Source organism: Phacochoerus africanus, chromosome 11 (assembly GCF_016906955.1).
Source record: "Phacochoerus africanus isolate WHEZ1 chromosome 11, ROS_Pafr_v1, whole genome shotgun sequence".
NCBI classification, from domain to species: domain Eukaryota; kingdom Metazoa; phylum Chordata; class Mammalia; order Artiodactyla; family Suidae; genus Phacochoerus; species Phacochoerus africanus.
This window is the reverse complement of record NC_062554.1, coordinates 122,575,309-122,593,835: the sequence shown is the minus strand read 5'-3', so window position 1 is coordinate 122,593,835 and position 18,527 is coordinate 122,575,309. Positions and strand designations below refer to the sequence as shown.

The window sequence follows — 18,527 nt, the reverse complement described above, 5'->3', positions numbered from 1 at the left end:
ACCTTGAATGAAAATATGGCGGTGAGCGTGGGAAGGAGACAGGCTTTGGGGCCAATCATCTAGTTAAGCTTGTCAACATGAATTCAGCATTCACCATAATTAGATGAAAAATTGAGGACTTAAGTGACAGACATGCAAATAATCAAGAGGCAGACAAATACTTTCCTTGTTGTGGCACCAGAGTGCCCCCCACTCCTGCTCCCCTTGCCCAGGGCTAGACAGTATTATAAAGGCATCTTGGTAGGTTTACCTTTTTCTTCCTCCAAGACTCAAAAGGGAATCAAACAACTAGCAATACAACCATTTACAATGGGTTCCCTTCAACTCTCCTCCCAAAACCATCACATCAGTGACTTTTCAAGGGACCCCCAGAAGAGCAGAAGCAATTCCCACCCTCAACATGCACACTGATCAAGCCAAGGCCAAAGTCGCTGTTCAAGCTGCCACCAGACAAACCAAATACTCAGATGACAAGCTAAGTGTCTCTTCTTGAGAGGGAAGCCATACACATATAGGATTTGAAACAGTAGCTCACACACTAAGTGTCAAACAGCTGTCAAGCGGCTTCATCTGCAACCCGCTGATCTCACTGTAAACACTGAGCCAAGGGTGGGGGTGGGGGGGTGCAAGGCAGGGGGAGAGAGGATTATTTGGCTTAGAGGACATGAAGCAAAGGGCTAGGTTTGCTTTATATTCTCCAGGGCAGGGGCAAGAATTTGCCAAACAACTGTAATTAGCAGTTGAGGAGAAGTCAAAGGAGAAGACACACCAGGAAGACTCATCTCAACCCTGCCAAACCCAATTCCAGAACCTCCCTCCCCAAACACACACACACACACACACACACACACACAGCCACACACATTTCAAAGGTCATCAGCCTTTAGCGGCTTAAGTACTAAACATTTATTTTTATTGGCACAAATTACACGAAACGAAAGGGAGGAAGACAATTATCTATTATCTAGGTACCATTATCTAGGTAAAATCTATTATCTGCTGTGTTTGAGGCTAAGAGGGTTAGATATTTTCCCACTTGAATTATAACATTTTAAACCTTGTACCCGTCAACAAGCACTCAAGGTTTATCAGTCCGATCCTTGGTTTATTCCTCCTCAGCAAATCATTCTTACTAAATGTCCCAAGACCCAGTGATTGCCCCTGCTCGACCTCAGACAGAAATTGACAGGAGCAGAGCTGAGGGCTAGATGAGTGTAGGGCTGGGGGTCGGCTTCCCTTAGCCCTTTCTCCTAACATCCTGGCCCATCCTTGTGTCTCTTTGGCAGTTTACTGAGCAGTCACAACCAGCCCGTGATCAGAAGGGCAGGTGCGTGAATAGGAATAGGAGGGACACTGCCTCAGAACAAAGGCTGGGGATGTACCCCCCCAAGAAATGAGGACAAGCATGATGCCAGGGTCAATTCCAGAACATACCAAGAAGCCAAAGGCAATGATCTTTAGGACACACTCCAGGGAAAACACCATGGTGAAGGCGATATTCAGGTACTTCAGGGCCAGTTCATACGTACAGGGAGCGGAGTAGTACTGCCAGGGAGAGAAAAGAGGAGAGAATTAATCCCTAAAGGGGACAGTGGCATCCACGTCCCCGAGGCTGGCCACCTCTCATCCCTGCCCTTGGGGGACATCCAGTGCATGATGAAGGGGGAGGGGGGATCATCCAGGACCAGAGGGGAGACGCGCACATGCTACGCAGCAGGATGAAGCAAAGCAACACGCGTGAAAACTCCGATCATGCCCCACCGAAGAGGAAGGTAGGAAAGGCAGAAACATTTTCTAAAGTTAAGCCCTTTACCAATTAGTATGAAATAACACCAAACTCCTTCCAAAACTTTGTGACTATCTCCTGATATCGTCACCCTTATCTGGATATGACTGCCCTCACCACCCCTTGGGTTCCGAGTTCCTGGACTGCCGCCCTGCATGGCATTGACAAAATGGCTGGGCAATCGATGGAGGCAAAACCAAAAGCGATTCTGAGAGGGCAACACAGGTAAGGAGGCAAGAGACTGCTAGGCTGGCGTCTCGGGCACCCACCCAGGGCTGCGGGAGGGAGCGGTGGCCCGCGGCCAGCCCCCTGAGCGCCTCCCAGGCACCGTCCTCTCACCTTCATCATCAGCACGACGGTGTTGAGGGCGATCATGGCCATGATGGTGTACTCGAAGGACGGGGACACCACGAAGTGCCACACGCGGTACTGGAAGGTCTGCCGGTTCTGGGGCATGTAGCGGGTGAGGGGTTTGGCGCTGATGGCGAAGTCGATGCACGCCCTCTGCGGGAGAGGCACGCTGATTAGCCCACGCTCGGACTCCCTGCCCCGTGCACGCGGTGGGCTATGGGTTAGATGGCGGGAGGACGACAGGGTAGGAAACGAGGCTGGGGCTAGACCAGCAGAGATAAAAGTGGCAGAAGAGATTATCTGGACAAGACCACATGTGAGGTCACTTGAAGTGACCTCACATGGAGCGCCCACCGTGGCCCAGCAGAAGTGAAGCTGACTAGTATCCATGAGGACACGCGTTCAATCCCTGGCCTCACTCAGTGGGTCAAGGATCCGGTGTTGCCATGAGCTATGGTGTAGGTCACAGATGTGGCTCGGATCTGGCGTGGCTGTGGCTGTGGTGTAGGCCGGCAGCTGTAGCTCCAATTCGACCCCTGGCCTGGGACCCTCTATATGCTGTTGGTGGGGCCCTTAAAAGACTAAATAAATAAAGTGAATACAGAGAACTAGCAGGGTCTGTTCCATGGGGTAAGGACTCATGGTTTTCATGATCTTTTGCTGTGAGCCACACGGGAAGTCCATTTTGATGACGTCTTTTTACAGGGCCTGTGGCTGAGATGTTCTGGCCGGGAGCCTACCTGACGGCTGCAGTCAGATGGAACCATCTATCACCCGCTACGTCCCCATGGCATTTTACTTGCATTTCTCTTATAGACTCTTCACAATTTCTAGTTCCTCCGGGATAAAAACAAGGAACCCTACAACGTGCCTGAACTACACCTGCTCTGGGAAAAGCAGTCATGAGTCAGACAGGTTCCCTGCCCTTAGGGCAAATATGCTCCATTGAGAGACGCAGCCAGGGAAGCCGATGTCTTAACGTTCGAAGACTCGCACCCATCTTTCACCCCGACCTCCAGAGCATGCACCGCGTAAAGGTCAGGACAGCCTCTCAAACACCTTCCGTCCCTTCCAGGTCTCCGTGCCTCATACCTGGGCTTTCAACAGAGCAGAAAATGCTCCAAAAAGGTTCCCAACTGGCTAAGAAATTTTTTCATCAATTCTCTCTATACGTCACAGTCACGTTAAGAACAGTCTGTCCTCCTAGCTGCTGGTCTGAGAGTCCTTTCTGGCCTTTCCGGAGCCCCCGGGGCCCTAGAACCCCAGACGCCTGGTTTTACCTCGTTCTTCTCCAGGCTGCATTCCTCCATCATCTTGTCCCCCTGCTCCTGGAAGGTGATGATGATAAGCGCCACAAAGATGTTGACGAAGAAGAAAGGGAAGACCACAAAGTAGACCACGTAAAAGATGGACATCTCCATGCGGTTGCTGCGGCTCGGGCCTCGGTCCTCCTCGGTCACATCGACAGAATGCTGCAAAACTCTGGGGACAGAGGGGGCAGGGCACAGATGGTGGGCGGCGGTCTTGGCACGTGCTCCGACTCAAGGCTTTCTTCGCACATGTGCCCCCTAGTATATTTTCTTATCTTTTCAAATTTTGTGGATCCTCCGTGAATGGGGGGGGTCCCATCACCAAGGTGGTGAAGACCCAGGGACCCCCCCCACCCCCCACCCCCCACCCATCCACGGCTCCTTCTAGACCCTGTGCCATCACGCATCCAACTCCCAAGCCCTGGAGTGATCTTATGTTATAGTTTAGGTTGTCCCATTGAATAAATACGAAGAGACTCCTGAATATCCATTTGGCATCTGGCCTCCCAAAGAGTATGCTGCCACCAGAGAGTGGTGCCTTGGGAACGGCCATGTCTCTGAACAAATCAGCCTGCAGCCATGAGCAGCGGAAGAAACTGCATTCTGTTGTCTTCGCCATACGAGCTATGATCACCGAAAGGGTCTCTGGGTTCTGCCAGCTCCTCCTTAATCTTCAACCCTCAGGTCCAAGGCCAATGTGGAGGATAAATCTGTCTAAACCAGGCCTCAGGGACCTCCTGAGGTGTGGAGAGCTCTTCAAAACACATTTGTTCTCCAGGAGTCAGCTGGCTCCACTCAACTCAATGATCAGCTAAAACATTAAGCGGTTCCAATATTTCCCTGACTTTGTCACGTCCCTTTCAAGTCTCGCCTCAAGGATCTTCATTCTCCCTCTCTTCTGCCTGTCTCACCTCCTCATGACCAGCTACTTTCCTTGGCACAATCCCCGAGGATGAGCCTTGTTCATCCTGAAATCAGCCTTTCAAGACAACTGCGTGTGGCCCTATCCCAGCTCACAGACAAGCAATGCCAACCCATCACTCACTGAGGCCATCCTTCCCCTGTGGAGACGGTGAAGAGGGTCAGCAGGGCCCAGATGATGTTGTCGTAGTGGAATTCATGGCGCTTCCACTCTCGGCCTTTCACCTCCATCTTGTTCTTCTCGTGATCGACATAGTTGCCTCTAAAACCAGAGCAGAAAGGAAACAAGGCCCCTTCACTCTAGGTCATGGAAGAGCAAAGGAATCCTAGGGACTCCAATAACACATGGCGGTAATAACAGCATTCAGGGGAGCTCCCCTTGTGGCTCGATGGTAACAAACCCGACTAGTGTCCATGAGGAGGTGGGTTTGATCCCTGGCCTCGCTCAGTGGGTTAAGGATCCGGTGTGGCCGTGAGCTGTGGTGTAGGTTGCAGACATGGCTCGCCTCCCCTGTTGCTGTGGCTGTAGTGTAGGCCAGCAGCGGCAGCTCCAATTCAACCCCTAGCCTGGGAATGTCCATATGCTGTGAGTGTGGCTCTAAAAAGAAAAAAAAAAAAAATCAGCACTCAAATGCAAGGAAGAAGGAACTGTATTAAAGGCAGTAGATAATTATGAATAAAAAGGGGATTGAGTGCCCAACAGACATGGAAGATTAAATCCCAAATCCTTTCACTAGTCGCTAGGTAACCTTGAGCAACTTACTTAACTTTCTGTGCCTCAGCTACCAAACTATAATGTGCAAATAAAACCTATCTCAGGGAGTTCCCCTTGTGGCTCAATGGTAACAAACCCGGCTAGTGTCCATGAAGATGTGGGTTTGATCCCTGGCCTTGCTTAGTGGGTTAAGGATCCGGTGTGTCCATGAGCTGTGGTATAGGTCGCAGACACAGCTCAGATCCTGCATTGCTGCACCTGTGGCAGCAGTAGCTCTGACTCGACCCCTAGCCTGGGAACTTGCATATGCCACAAGTGTGGCCCTAAAAAGGCAAAACAAAACAAAACAAAAAAACCTGTCTCGAAAGGTCATCAGAAAGATTTAAAAACAAAACCTGCTGTAAAATGCCATGTTCCCTGTCGCACACAAATGAGGTACTCAATCAACCTTTAGCAGCTTCTCATTTTGCCTTTTTTCCGCAAGAAGAACGGAGACAGGTAAGAGAAACAACAGACCTAGCTACAAAGGGTCGTGTAAGACCCCATCAGAACACACTTCAGCAGAAAGTGAAGGGTACGTGCTGGTGGCACTTACATGCACTCCTTCTCTGTGTCCTTGGAACTGTCCGTGCAATAGAAGAACTTGCCCTTGAAAAGCTGAACCGCGATGACAGCAAAGATGAACATGAAGAGTTTATAGACAATGAGTATGTTGAAGACGTTTTTCAAAGAGGTCACCACACAGTCGAAGACAGCCTGCGGACAGAATCAAGAGCCCTGGGGTGAGCCCCTGGAACGGTCTGTGTATCTGTCTAGAGCTGCGTTGGGTTCACACCACCACCGGCTGGCCCCACTGAGAAGGTGCCCTAGTCTTGAGATAGCTCCCTGCTAGGAAGTGACTCTCGGGGGATCCTGCCCTGACTTCTAAGCAGCTGGTGGCTCTGGGAACCTACCATTTGGGAGGGGAACACATGCCTTGAATCTGAAAGGAAACCCAAAGCAGGAGAGACCACATGGTATCAGGCAGTGACGGGAGTCCTTTGCGGAATCCTATTGTATACACCCCACTTGGTGTGAAGCAGACATTCCTGCAGAAAAGGGATCCTTGAAATCGCTTAGCCTGTTTTAGGCATTAAAGAGCTTATTCGTAACCTCATCTCTTTGGGGACATTCTTAGATTTGATTTATATACTGAATACGTGTTGTGTTCTCTTGGTCTTTCTAAATAGACCAGAGAGTAATAATGAACTATCATCTCTGTTCATTGGAATGATCCTGTGTGATAAGTTCACATATTTATTCCAATTACGTTCCCCACTTAATGTAAACATTCCCTAGGTCAAAGCTGGCTGTGCTGGGGATGAAGATTCAACAGGTGATGCAGGAAGTGGGTGAGGGCTGCCGTCTCTTAGAGACAGGACGACCTGGTGGACAGAATCAGGAACTTGGACTTTGGTTCAAGATGATGTATCTCCCTCTGGAGAAGCCACTCAAGTCCCTGAGCCATGAGGACGTACATGGGAACTCAACATGTCAAGCCTCTTGAGGGTTATTTTCTGGGTATTTAGGTTTAGCTCACTGAAGAGCCTAGCCCCAGAGTGGTGCTGCCTTTGGGCAGTTGTCCCTTCACAGTGCTGGGTAAACACTGCTCATTTAATTAGTTCCACACTGCAGGGAGTGTGAGTGACATGCAACCTGGTAGAATGATCAGAGCCATCTACGTTTCCCTCAGGTGACAGAGCTGCAGAGAGAGGACCCGGCACTTCCTAATTAATTGGAATTAACAAAGGTTGGGGTCGACTGATCTCATCACCCCATCTGAACTCTTCTCAGGACCCCAACGTGGCTCAGAGGAGGTGAAACCACGGGGCCTGGGCTGCAGCTACCAACAGGGCTGGGCCCCCAGGCCTCCTGGCCATCTTTTGCTGGGGGTGAGGCAGAAAGGAATCCATGTTCATGGGCACTGACCAAGGCCAGGCCCTGTGCATGAAAGACCACCCGATCTGATCCTGTGGGAGGTGCCTCATTGCGGGGGAAGACGGGGCAGTGGAGGAGGAGAGCGGCGAGCACACTTCCTCTGGAGCATGACTCCCTGTCCTTGGAAATCCATGCAGGTGGCCAGGGCCCTGGGCTTGGAGAGGAAACCACATCTCAGACACTTAGGGGCCTTTCAAAAGTGACTTTCCTGGGGTCCTAAGGCTCTGATAAACCTAGCTGGTTTTCTACCTCTCTGCAGAGCCAGAGGGTTGAATGGGAAGCAGTGGGCTGGTGGTAGAACGGTAGGTGAGGAATATCAGAGGTGATGCAAACCCAATGGGAAAGGGGAACTGGGAGGCAGGGGAGTCTCCCCTTGTCCTCTCCCTGGTGGTGGCTCTCATTCACAGGAATTCAGGGAGGAAGAACTTTTCCCTATGAGGTTTCAGCTTCCATAACAGCAAAATAGGCATGTGGAAGAGGCGGGTTTGACATGCCAGCCAACTTGACTGGTAGAGCACACTGTGCAGGCAGGAAGACTCCACTAGGGAGCCCAGGGTGGGCGAGCAGGGAGGGCACTGATCAGGGACCAGGAGAAGGAGGTTAACGGACCTATGAAGACACAGGTCTTGGCAACAGGGAGAACTTGATCCGTGTGCGCTCATGTCCCCATTTCTCCTCTGCTTGTGCCAAAAGTGACTCTGTGCCCTCGGGCAAGGGGTTGACCTAGCTGTGCCTCAAAAATATGAAGTCTAGGGCTAAGGATCTTCTAAGATCCTCTCTTTCTACAGACTTACAAGGAAAGAAACCATCCCAGGTTGTTTGGTCTGACCTCGTGTGCCGACCGCCACACAGAGGGCTTCTGCTCCTCCTGTTTTGGGTTCTGATCCACCTTAACGACACAGGAGGCTCTTAAAAAAGCCGCACTAGTTCTTCCTAGATGACTTGCCACAGAGAGTATAAAATGCTTCGTGGGCTTGGACTCAAGGGGCGCAAAAGCCTTTTTATAGATTTTTATGGGGGGGAGGGGAATACTGGATATTTCGAAATGAAGACACTTAATTCAAGCAGTGAAAAGAAGCTCAGCTCCCGTGTGAGCAAAAGGAGTCCTCCCAGGTGTAATTCTCCACAAGCAGGCCAACCAGAGAGAGGAGACAGATGGACGAAGGGGAGCTGATGGGGAAAGACTCGGCGGACATCACCTTGAGCTTGGGCAGGCGCTTGATGGTCTTCAGCGGCCGCAGCACCCGGAGCACCCGCAGGGATTTGATGGTCTTGATGTCCCGCCCCTTGTTGGTTCTGCAGGGAGAGAGGCCCCGGGGAAGCACAGGACAGGGGAGAATTAAAGTGACAGTCACACGACTGCGTTAATACCAGGGGAAGTGGAGGGGGGAGGCAAGAGGCTGGGAATGGGGTCAGGGTAGACTCCTGCAGGGAGATCCCCCCCACCCCCGACCCCCGCCGCAAAACATGCTCCGGGGCAATTTCCCGATCACTCCCCAGTGCACATGTATTCACACGCTTGCACACTCAAACTCGCACACGCACACCCACGTATTCTCACACCAAGGATGCAGGCACACCAGAGAGGCACCCAGGCGCACAAATCAATCAACACGTCCGACCCCTCATGGCCTGAGCAATGCTGCTCATGACCCCACTGGCCAGAAGGAAACGGAGGGTAAATGGACGAGGGACCATGACCGCAGCCCACGGTGGCCTGTCACAGTGCTGTCTAGCTAGCCTTCCGCAGAAGGCTCTCAAATGGTATTTGCTGAATTGAAGAGGGAGCCACGGTAGAGAGCAAATCTCATCGGGGGACTCAAGCTGGTCCTTCCTTTCTGCTCTAGGTTTGCCCCCTCTGCACAGTTCCTGAGTTCAGGGGGGAGCAGGGGCAGGAGGGCTGGTGGGGACATGACACCCTTGCTGTGCTGCCGGCTCCAGAGCGAGCACATCCTGCCGGCGTCTCGCCAGGACCTCAGCTCTCATCCTGATCATCTCTGTGCAGCTGGCGAATCTCCCACAGGCCCTTCCCAGGTAAAAGCAAGCTCCACCTAACACATGCCGCAGACAGCCCTCCGGCGGGAGACCCAAACTTCGAGCCCTGCCCACCTTTATCCCTGCCTGACAGCGAAGGACCCTCCCTCTTCAGCCTCTCGGAAATGCTTGCTCCTAGTAGGTAAGATGCATTTCTCTATTTTTAGGCAGGAAATGAATAAATCAACCTGCAGGCTTCTCGCTACCCTGCTTATCCCCTGAGATCTTTGCATTCCAGTCAAACACTGTAATTGTAAAACACACAGATGGTAGGAAGTGAGACTCTAAATAGTAAGCTTGGGCTCTGGTTCTTTCATCCTGATGGCCCCAATTACCATGACACCAGCTATCCCAGGAAATGGGATCCGCCTAGAACATCAGAGGGGAACTACAAGGCTTCTGCCTGTTTTTCTACCGGTCCTTCCTGCCATACCCGTCCCCCAGACAGGGAGCTCAAAGACCCTCCATTCTTTCACACAAGGCAAGGTAGGAAGACACTTGATACAATCAAAGAACGCTGGCTTTGCCTAGGATGTGAATTTGAGGACCCTCTTAAATGGCTATAATCCACAACACAGAAGTCACTTTTATTCAACGCTAGATCTGAATACAGATAATCCAAAAGCATCACAGGGAATAGGCTTTTGCATCATAGGCATTGTATATTTTATAAACTCTTTGGTAGCTTCATCTGTCTACCTCTCTAAAAAGGCAACACACAAGCCACATACATATCCACACTAATAAGAACAATCACTTTCCAAGAAGGCTTGGTGGCTCCCAGTGTTTGTTCGCTTGGATATCAATGAAAACACACCACTCATATAAATACACCACTCCTTTCTCAATGAGCCAGCTCTTTCCCTCCCAACCACACTCTCTCCCTCCTCCAACCCACTCCTCCTTCTATTTTTTTTCACCTCAAAGAGAATTGAAGAAAAAATATTTACCCCAAAGCATTCCTATGGAGGATCCAAGAAAGCAGTTTAAAAAAAAAAAAAAAAGGGAGAGAGAGGGAGAGGAGAGAAGGAGAAAAGGGAGACGTCAGTAAACTTCAGGGAGAAAAGGGAATTTTCCAAGGGGAAACTGGAGAAGCCCAGGCCCGAGAGATCCCGCTTACAGCCTTGGCACTTGCAGAGTCCACACGCTTTGGGAAAAGGAAGGAAGGGCCAGCCCACCATCTGCTCCCACGCCCTCCTCTCCACCCTGCACAGGCAAAGGCCCTCTGCAGGCACTAGTGAAGCTGCCTCTTGTTAGATGGCACTCCCATGTTGTACTTTATGCCACGCAGCCTAGTTTAAGTCAAGCTTTCTAAGTGTAGGCTCTTACTTCCATGTCTTTTTTTTTTTTTTTTTTAATAGAAAAGAATCGAGGGTTGACTTTATTTTTTACTACTCTTCAGATAAAATGTTTCTGGGTCCGGTGACTTTACAGGAAACTAGACTACAGGAAGAATGCCTGCTCTGGGCCAACATCTGTCTCGTGGAAGGGCGTTTCAAGTCACAGAGGCATATTTATGCTCACAAAGGATTTCACTGGAAGACGGACAGCGTAGCGTCATGGACAGCTCTCAAAGCACAGATGGGCCACCCCGCAGAACCATCCTGAAGGATGGGGGAAAGCCCTGTCTATCACAATCCCAACGTCACACAAAAGGATGCTTTGTGACGATGTGGAGGACCACCTGTCCTTTGTGAGCTATTTACTGTGATGCTTGAAGCAAAATCATCCTAGCTCTGTTGCTGAGGCTTAACAAGGACAGAAATAAAGCTGGGCAGCAAAAACTGTAGCACATTGGACATAGAAATAATGAAAGCTCACTTTCCGAATGTCTATTCTTGGCTAGATGCTGTGTTCCGTGCTTTTATCTGGACCCCTGGGAACTTTGGGACAAAAGGATTATTTGCCTCCATTTCACAGATGGGATTCCCAGAGGCCGAGTGCCTGGCATCGGCAGGGCGAGACAGGACGTGACCCCAAGTCTGTGTGATGCTCAGTGCTCTTGCTCTGTACCACTCAGCTTCTGCACCAGCAGGTTTTGGTTCAAGGCTCTGTCAGATAGCTCACCAAATTCGCCCTGAAATCCACTTAACTGCAAAGGAAATTGCAGGCCCAGGAAGATGTCCTTTTGCGCTAGGTCTGAGTGAGTGAGCCCCAGCGACATGGGTGATCCAGCCTGCTACTATGAAGTGCCTAGAATTCCATCTTTGCTTCTTAGTTGCCAATTTCTGTGAAGGGTACGTTTTCTTCCTTTTACTTTTTTTTAAATGTTTGATAAACCTATGTTACATCGCCATATGCCACAAGCAAAGACTTCCTTTTTTTTTTCCTTCAGTCATGCCCACAGCATTCAGAAATTCCCAGGCTAGGGTTTGAACCCGCACCACAGCAGTGAACCCGATCTACAGCAGAGACAATGCCAAATCCTTAATTGCTAGGTCACCAGGGAGCTCATTAGATTTCTTTCTTTCTTTTTTTTTTCTTTTTTTTTTTTTGTCTTTTTGCCATTTCTTGATCTGCTCCTGTGGCATATGGAGGTTCTCAGGCTAGGGGTCGAATCGGAGCTGTAGCTGCTGGCCTACACTACAGCTCACAGCAATGCCAGATCCTTAACCCACTGATCAAGACCAGGGATCGAACCCGCAACCTTATGATTCCTAGTCGGATTCGTTAACCACTGAGCAACGATGGGAACTCCTCATTAGATTTCTGATGACCATTTTGTTCAGTGAATGATTCCACATTCCAAATTAAATTAACTTTCACTATTAATGCTAAATGAACAGTGGGTGGTTTGAGAATTAAAGCCAAGGACTTATCAACCTTAAAGCTCATGTGATCATCTCCAAATGTTGGGAAGGCAGAGGTAATACCTTCTCCTGAATTATAACAGCATCTTCTCATGCACAAGACCCATCATGTGATAGGTCAGCCCAAGAGGCCTGTATCCATTGCTATAACAGTACGGATGGAATCCTTACTAAATGGCCAGCACTATTCTAAGTACCCGATACACAGGTGTGAATAAAACAGATGCGGTCCCTACCCTCTTGACGCTTGCTTAATCTAGGAGAGAATACAGTTCTCGAGCAAACTAATGAAGGTATAATGGCAAGCGAAATGCCATGGGGAGAATGGTATCATTTGACTGAAAATTTTATCCAAACAACTGTAGAGGTCACCAGCTCTTCCCCAGGCTCTATTCCTCTTGAGCAAAAGCTCAGGGAGACTCTTCTGTACCCCCGAAATGAGAGAAGAGAGTGGGATCAATGGACAGGCAGGTGGTCCAGACTTTCACGTTCTGCTTAGCGCAGGTCCTTAATCCCAAGACCTGTATGTCCCGGAGACTCGAAATGGGTTCTCAGAGGTTCAAACTCATGGATGCCCATCGTATGAAGAAAGGCTCAGTAATTCTTGCTCCTCCTACACACGTGGACGAGGACAGGATTTGCTATGATTAATTTTACCCCAGGATCCTAGTAAAATATCATGCTATGGGACAAAGGGGATCTCAGACCATCGTGTGTGTGTGTGTGTGTGTGTGTGTGTGTGTGTCCCTTGTTTTGGAAATCGGAGTTCTTTGATGATACACTCTTCACAGCTGACTGTGGCTGCCAACATTCTGGGTAGGGGGTTATTTGTCCCATTCTGACTCTCACAAGTTTGAGCCAGAGAGACTAATCAGACACAACTTAAATAGCTAAATAAAGATCAGTCATTACGGGGAGTTCCCTGGTGGCACAGAAAGTTAAGGATCCAGTGTTGTCACTGCGTGGCACAGGTTCAATCCCTGGCCTGGGAACTTGTGCATACTGCAAGCAAGGCCCCAAACAAAAAGATGAGTCATTGCTCTGCACATCTTTCAAACAGATCTCTCACTGTGGAGGAGCCACAAAAAAACTATGATTTAGAGTGGTTGCTAAAAAGCATGCTTGCGTTCTCAGTTTTAACATATGTTCAGTACAGATTTGAAAATTGCCATTTGAAATGAAAGGAATACTGGCTAACAAAGCCACAGAGTCAGGATAAAGCTTCAACAATTTAGCCCCACTAATTAAAATGTATCATAAATTTACACATAGGCTCAGCCACACGACCTCTCCCAAATCCTGCAAATGGGCATCATTTAAGCCATGGGAGAGGTCTCATCAAACTAAGACGATAAACTCTTCAAGTACTTCGATCGATAGAGGAACATTGCTTTAGAAAAAAATTCATGGACTCTTTACAAACTACTTAAATATAATCACCTGATAATACCTTGCTACTCCTCGCTACTAAATGTATCATCAGAACTTTCTGACCCGGCCTAGCTAATGAGTGAGATTTTTATCAGGTCTAGAGGTTGACCTGAATGTTAAACTTTGTGGGTGATATCCCACGCGTGAATGCATGGGTCCACTTTAACTGGGGCTCCAATGGGCTACCCACCTCCCCATTTATTTTCCTACTTATTTGTTAAGTTCCTGGCTGCTTTCCAGAAGAAAAAAAAAAAATGCCCTGCTGCTCTTCTGTCTCATCATCAGTAAAAGATGAGAATTGTCCAGCTCAGTTGCCAAGTTGCCCTCCAGGTCTTTCATGTGTAATCACTCGTCATTCATTGTAATCTGGCTTTTCAGCTCCTAGGTTCCCCCTTTTCTCAAAGGACATGCTTGCAAACTGATTTCCACTGGGAAGTGACTCTCCTTCCACAGGGAGGGGGGCAGAGACAGGACATCGGGTTCGGAAGCTCCCTTCCCTAAGTGGAATTGCTTTCTGCTCTCCCCTGTGAGCCCAGGAAGAAACAGCACCCAGGACCTGAAGGGGGTCTCTTGTGCTTGGGAAATGGACAGACTTGCTGGTATGGAAGGGGGGGGGCGGTGAGGTTATGCTGGGGGGACCCTGGACTATGATTAGCAGTCAATAATAACTACCACTTACTATGTACTTACTAAGGGTTTGACACTATGTTTGGCACTGAATATAATTTACCTTAATTAATTCTCACAAGACCCAAATATAATTATTCTTAATTTCTTCTTAGCAATGAGCAAGCAAAAGTTCAAAGAGTTAAGTAGCTAATAATGAACGGTGCTACGTTTACCTGACTCTGAAACCTAGGCTCTTATTTGTAATGTTATAGTGCCTTTCCACTTGGGAACCCCTGGAGGGTTTTAACCAAAGAAGGAAACAGGAAAAGAAACCAGTAGTTCCTGAGCTCAAATACTGAGCCGTCTATCCTAGTATCCTTCATCCATCTAGGGTCTGTGAGGGTTCATGGGATGAAAAAGATAGAGATGGGAACAGCAAAACAGCCAAGTTCAGTGATACGTAACCCCATCTGGCCTATAGGTCTTGCCTCTTTCCAGGCAGAGGGAGAAGATCGATGGGATCAGGAAAGATCCACACCAAGCCACTACTTGGAGTTTGCAGAGGTTAATGACTTGGAACCAGGTAGAACATCAGAGGTCGAAGGGCGCTTAATGTCAGGGAGAAAGCCTTGAACGTGAACTCAAAATTATCAAGTTGTTTAAGAACTGGTTCTGCTGCTTTCTAGTCAAATGAGTCAAAGAAGGCAAACCTCAGGCAATTCATTTCTCGACGGTGAAACAGGACTGAAAAGAGTGCGAAAGCCCTTTAAAAATTCTCAAGACCCATGGAAGTGAGGAGGAAGTCTTCCCCTTTGCATTGGCTGTGCTTATCTCTGGAAACAGAACTCTCTAGGAGCCGCTGGCAAGGCTAGTTCATCCGCAAGAAGAACTTACATCCAGCACCGTGACCTTGTCACTGCTTGGCTGCTGCCACTTGGGGTTTAATTTTCCTCTGGACTCATACCTTAGCATATCTTGGGATCACTCATGAACCCCAAGACCTTGGGGACTCTAGCATCTTTCTTTGTTCAGTGACCAGAGCATTAGCTCTACGCTCAGTGGTTAGGGCAGAAACCGGTATACACTCATCATTCCCTGTATACACTCATCACTCCCTTTGCAAACTTTCTCCTTTGCAAAACACAGCCCTATACCCTTACTGGAAGGTATTTTTGGTCAAGCACCGAGAAGCATCAAGAGACAGCAAGGCACCTGTCTCCTCAAAGTTATTCCTTCCAGTGCATAGTGACCTGATTTGTCTTGTGTCTTAGTCTTCACATTCTAAACATGCCCCATGATCCCTTACCTGCTGATTGTTCTAACAAGGCCTTGGGGAGAGGCAATACACTCCCCTAGCTGGAGACTGGGCACATCCTTTGGATATGCGGATCAAGCAGATGGCTGGCAGATCACATGATCTGAGCAGATACTTTCCTAGTCCCATCATGAAATCTTCTGATTCAGTTACTCTAAAACCTACTCTTAAACCTGGAGGGCACTGTGATGGGTTTCTACTAATCCTATAGGACTGGGCTCTTCCCAGGGCTGTGAAACCTCACCTCCTGTGCCAGGTGCTTTTTGCATTTGAATCTAGCTGGTTGCCAAACTGCTGGTGACCCTGCAGATGAGACCAAGTTCTCTAATTTGACCCTTTCATTTTGCTTGATTCTGTGGCCAGTGGCTGAGATTCTATTCACAATGAATCATCTCCTGAGTATGTGCTTATTAAGAAGAGAAATATTGAGGTGTTCACTCACTGCCTCCATGTGATATAGGTCCCCAAGTGCACAATCTATAGAAGGTTCCCCGCAGCGCCAATGGCACTTGTAACAGACAATGCATATTCCAGTATTCTTCAAAAACTACGCATGCTGGGGCTTAGAGGCATGAGCAGGTAGACGGGGAATTTCTCTCTTTCTTTCAGACAGTCCCTCCATGTGGCTCCCCCTATGATCCCCCCTTACTCCCTTCCAAACCCCCCCAGTAAAGCAACTAGGGCATAGAGTACAGCAGTGGAAACCCCAAGAGTCCATGACCATTAATCATCTTTAGTGTCCCTGCCAGGGCACAAAGTCAGATAAAGTCACTCTCGAGGAGACTCCAAAGGCGAGAGTCTCAAGCAATGACATTCTTCTCTCTGCTCACAGCTGGAAATTTCCAATTCCAGCTCAGCCAGCATCCTAAATCCACAGCTAATAGGCTACCTGACGGCTAAATTTAATTTTAATCCTTCATTCTCTTCCTCAGAGCAGGGAACTGGATGAACTGTCTGGCTCAGTGGTAAATGGGTCTTCTTTGCATGAAGCAGAACTTGGCCCACTTTTTTCCCCCTACAAGATTAATGCGGAGGCATAGCTTCCTGTGGGAGACGCCCCTTTCACTTTTAAAAGAATGGGGGCCGTCAATAAAGAAGTCCCAGAGGCAAAGCTTGAGGTTTGAGAGGACTGCCTTGGACACAGGCAGATGGTGAAGGTCAAGAGGAAAGGTCAGGCAGGTGCAAGATGAAAGGTCACAGACCTGACACTGTTGCCATGCTCCGCCAGGGTGAGCACACACCAGCATTTCAGCTCTAAACGGTCACTCCTTTCTCATGGGGCGTAGCCAAACGTTCACAAGCACAAAGCCTCAAAGGCAAAACCAGAGCCAGAGCACCATATTCTGTGACTCCTCAGGGACCTTCCAAATCTCAAATTGTCTGTGCTCGTGTATTTCATTGAATGCATTCAGAACCAGCTCTGCTGCTGTGGCTGGTTCTGAATGCATTCAGAAAAGACCTCATCTAGCTTAGAGACTAGGGCGGAAAGTCAAGGGTCAGGAAAGTTACAGGCTTCAATGAAAAGAATGGAATAAAAGCTAATGTGGGAATTCCGGCTCCTTCTGGCATCAAGAGGCAGACGGACTCATGTTTTTCTTTTCTGGCTAAGGACTGAATAATGACAGGCCAAGCGTGGCTGTGATCCAGATCCCCTGCGTGCCAGGGAGTCCTGACCTTACCTCGGGCCCTGCTATGATGGAAAACTGTAACGGGACGCTTTGGCGTCAGCGGCCCGAGAGGCTACCTGACTCTGGTGCATAGACCCATGGTGGAGAGGAGGTGGGAGCAGAATCACTAATGACTTTTCTTTTGAACTGTTTGTGTTGAGAAAGCCTCACACCCTGTGAGTTTACTATTTAGAATCTAACCCAGGCCAGCTCACCCCGTGACTCGACTCCAGCTGGGCAAGTACCACGTTGTAAAGCAATGGGAATGAAGAGCTGGAGGGGCCCGGGCGGGAGGGCAGGATTACACCTGCTTCCGTCCTCCCCTGTGGTCACATCTGAGAAGATGCTGGCCCGGTCCACCTGCTGGCTGGACCCCTTTAGTCGACATGGAAGACATGAAGCTGGAGGGCCACACAGCATCGCCATGACTGGACAGGATCCCCAAAGGCTCGTGAACTCAACCTGCACAGTGGTCACCTGACTGTCCCCCACAAGGCAGCTAACTCTGGGTGGGGGTAGGGGGTGCCCCAATGTGAGGTAAGGTGCCTGATGTGCAGATACCCAGAAATGCCAAGGCTGGAGCCATCGCTGCCTTCCCAGGAGGCTGGGAAGCAGAAGGGATGGCGAGACAGCGTGAGGAAACTGGGAAAAGCAGTGTCCTTTGGAGGAAAAGAATTATCAAACAGAAGAACCCCTCTTTTTCAGATAGAAAACGGTAAAAGAGAAAGGTTTCAGAGAGGCAGTCACTCACCAGACTTTTCTTGAAACCACAGAGAGGAAAAGGCACAGTCAGGACATTTATAGTTGGCAAACACTCCATGTCTCCACGTGGCCCGGAAAGTGGGGTGTCATGAGGGCAGTGGGGTGAGAGAGCCAGGGCCAACTGCTGGCAAAGCAGCCTCCCTCTGCACCGGTATCGGGCAGGCGGAGAGAGACCCGAGTGTTTTTATAAATGCTTTATAATGTAAAAGCGGCCGGGGAAGAGCAGGAGAAGTGCAATGTGGGTATCTTCCCATTTATCCTCTTATCCCCAGCCACACCCACATTCAGAAAACAACTCTTCTTCCCTCCGCCTCAAAAGTCAACACACTCTCCACGCAGAATCTGTCGGGTTTACATTATAAAAAAGAAATCCCTTACTTGGTGTTTGCAGCTATAGGGAAGAGCGGTTTCTCTTCAGCCACTACGAAAACAACATATATGCTTCTAGAAAACATACATGACGGCAGGTGCAGACCTCTGCAGGAGGGCTCAGCTGTCTGAGAATTCAGCTAGAGGCCATGGTCTCCCCTTGGCGACGGCCGTGGCTCTTGGGACATGGGCTGGGCTCTGAGAATGGCTCCCAGGGGTGGCAGGGATATACCAAGTCACTTCTGATTTCTGAGGAACCACGGAAAGATGTTACCAGGGCAATCACCATCACGTCTGCTCAGAGTGAGCAATGGCCTTTGCAGAAGCCTCAGCAGAGCGAGGTTCAACCTCAAGGAGTGACAGGGTAGGAGGAAGGTCATCTGAACTCTGGTTGTCCCTAGAGGCAAACATATGGCATATGACAGTGCGAGTTGTGTCGGGAGGGAGGGAGGGAGGTCTTTGACACACCT

The 18,527-nt window shown here is 49.3% G+C and overlaps 1 protein-coding gene across 1 annotated transcript in view; it reads right to left on the bottom strand.

Annotated features, from left to right (window-relative positions):
- Positions 1–18,527, bottom strand: part of CACNA1E (calcium voltage-gated channel subunit alpha1 E) — a 312,718-nt gene that overhangs the window by 45,226 nt on the left and 248,965 nt on the right. Inside the window, exons 26-31 of the mRNA XM_047754407.1 lie at positions 8,260–8,356; positions 5,679–5,839; positions 4,493–4,630; positions 3,418–3,619; positions 2,126–2,290; positions 1,435–1,545 (exon numbers count right to left, since the gene is read on the bottom strand). Of these exons, the coding sequence (XP_047610363.1) occupies positions 1,435–1,545; positions 2,126–2,290; positions 3,418–3,619; positions 4,493–4,630; positions 5,679–5,839; positions 8,260–8,356 (874 nt within the window). The remainder of the gene's footprint in view (positions 1–1,434; positions 1,546–2,125; positions 2,291–3,417; positions 3,620–4,492; positions 4,631–5,678; positions 5,840–8,259; positions 8,357–18,527) is intronic.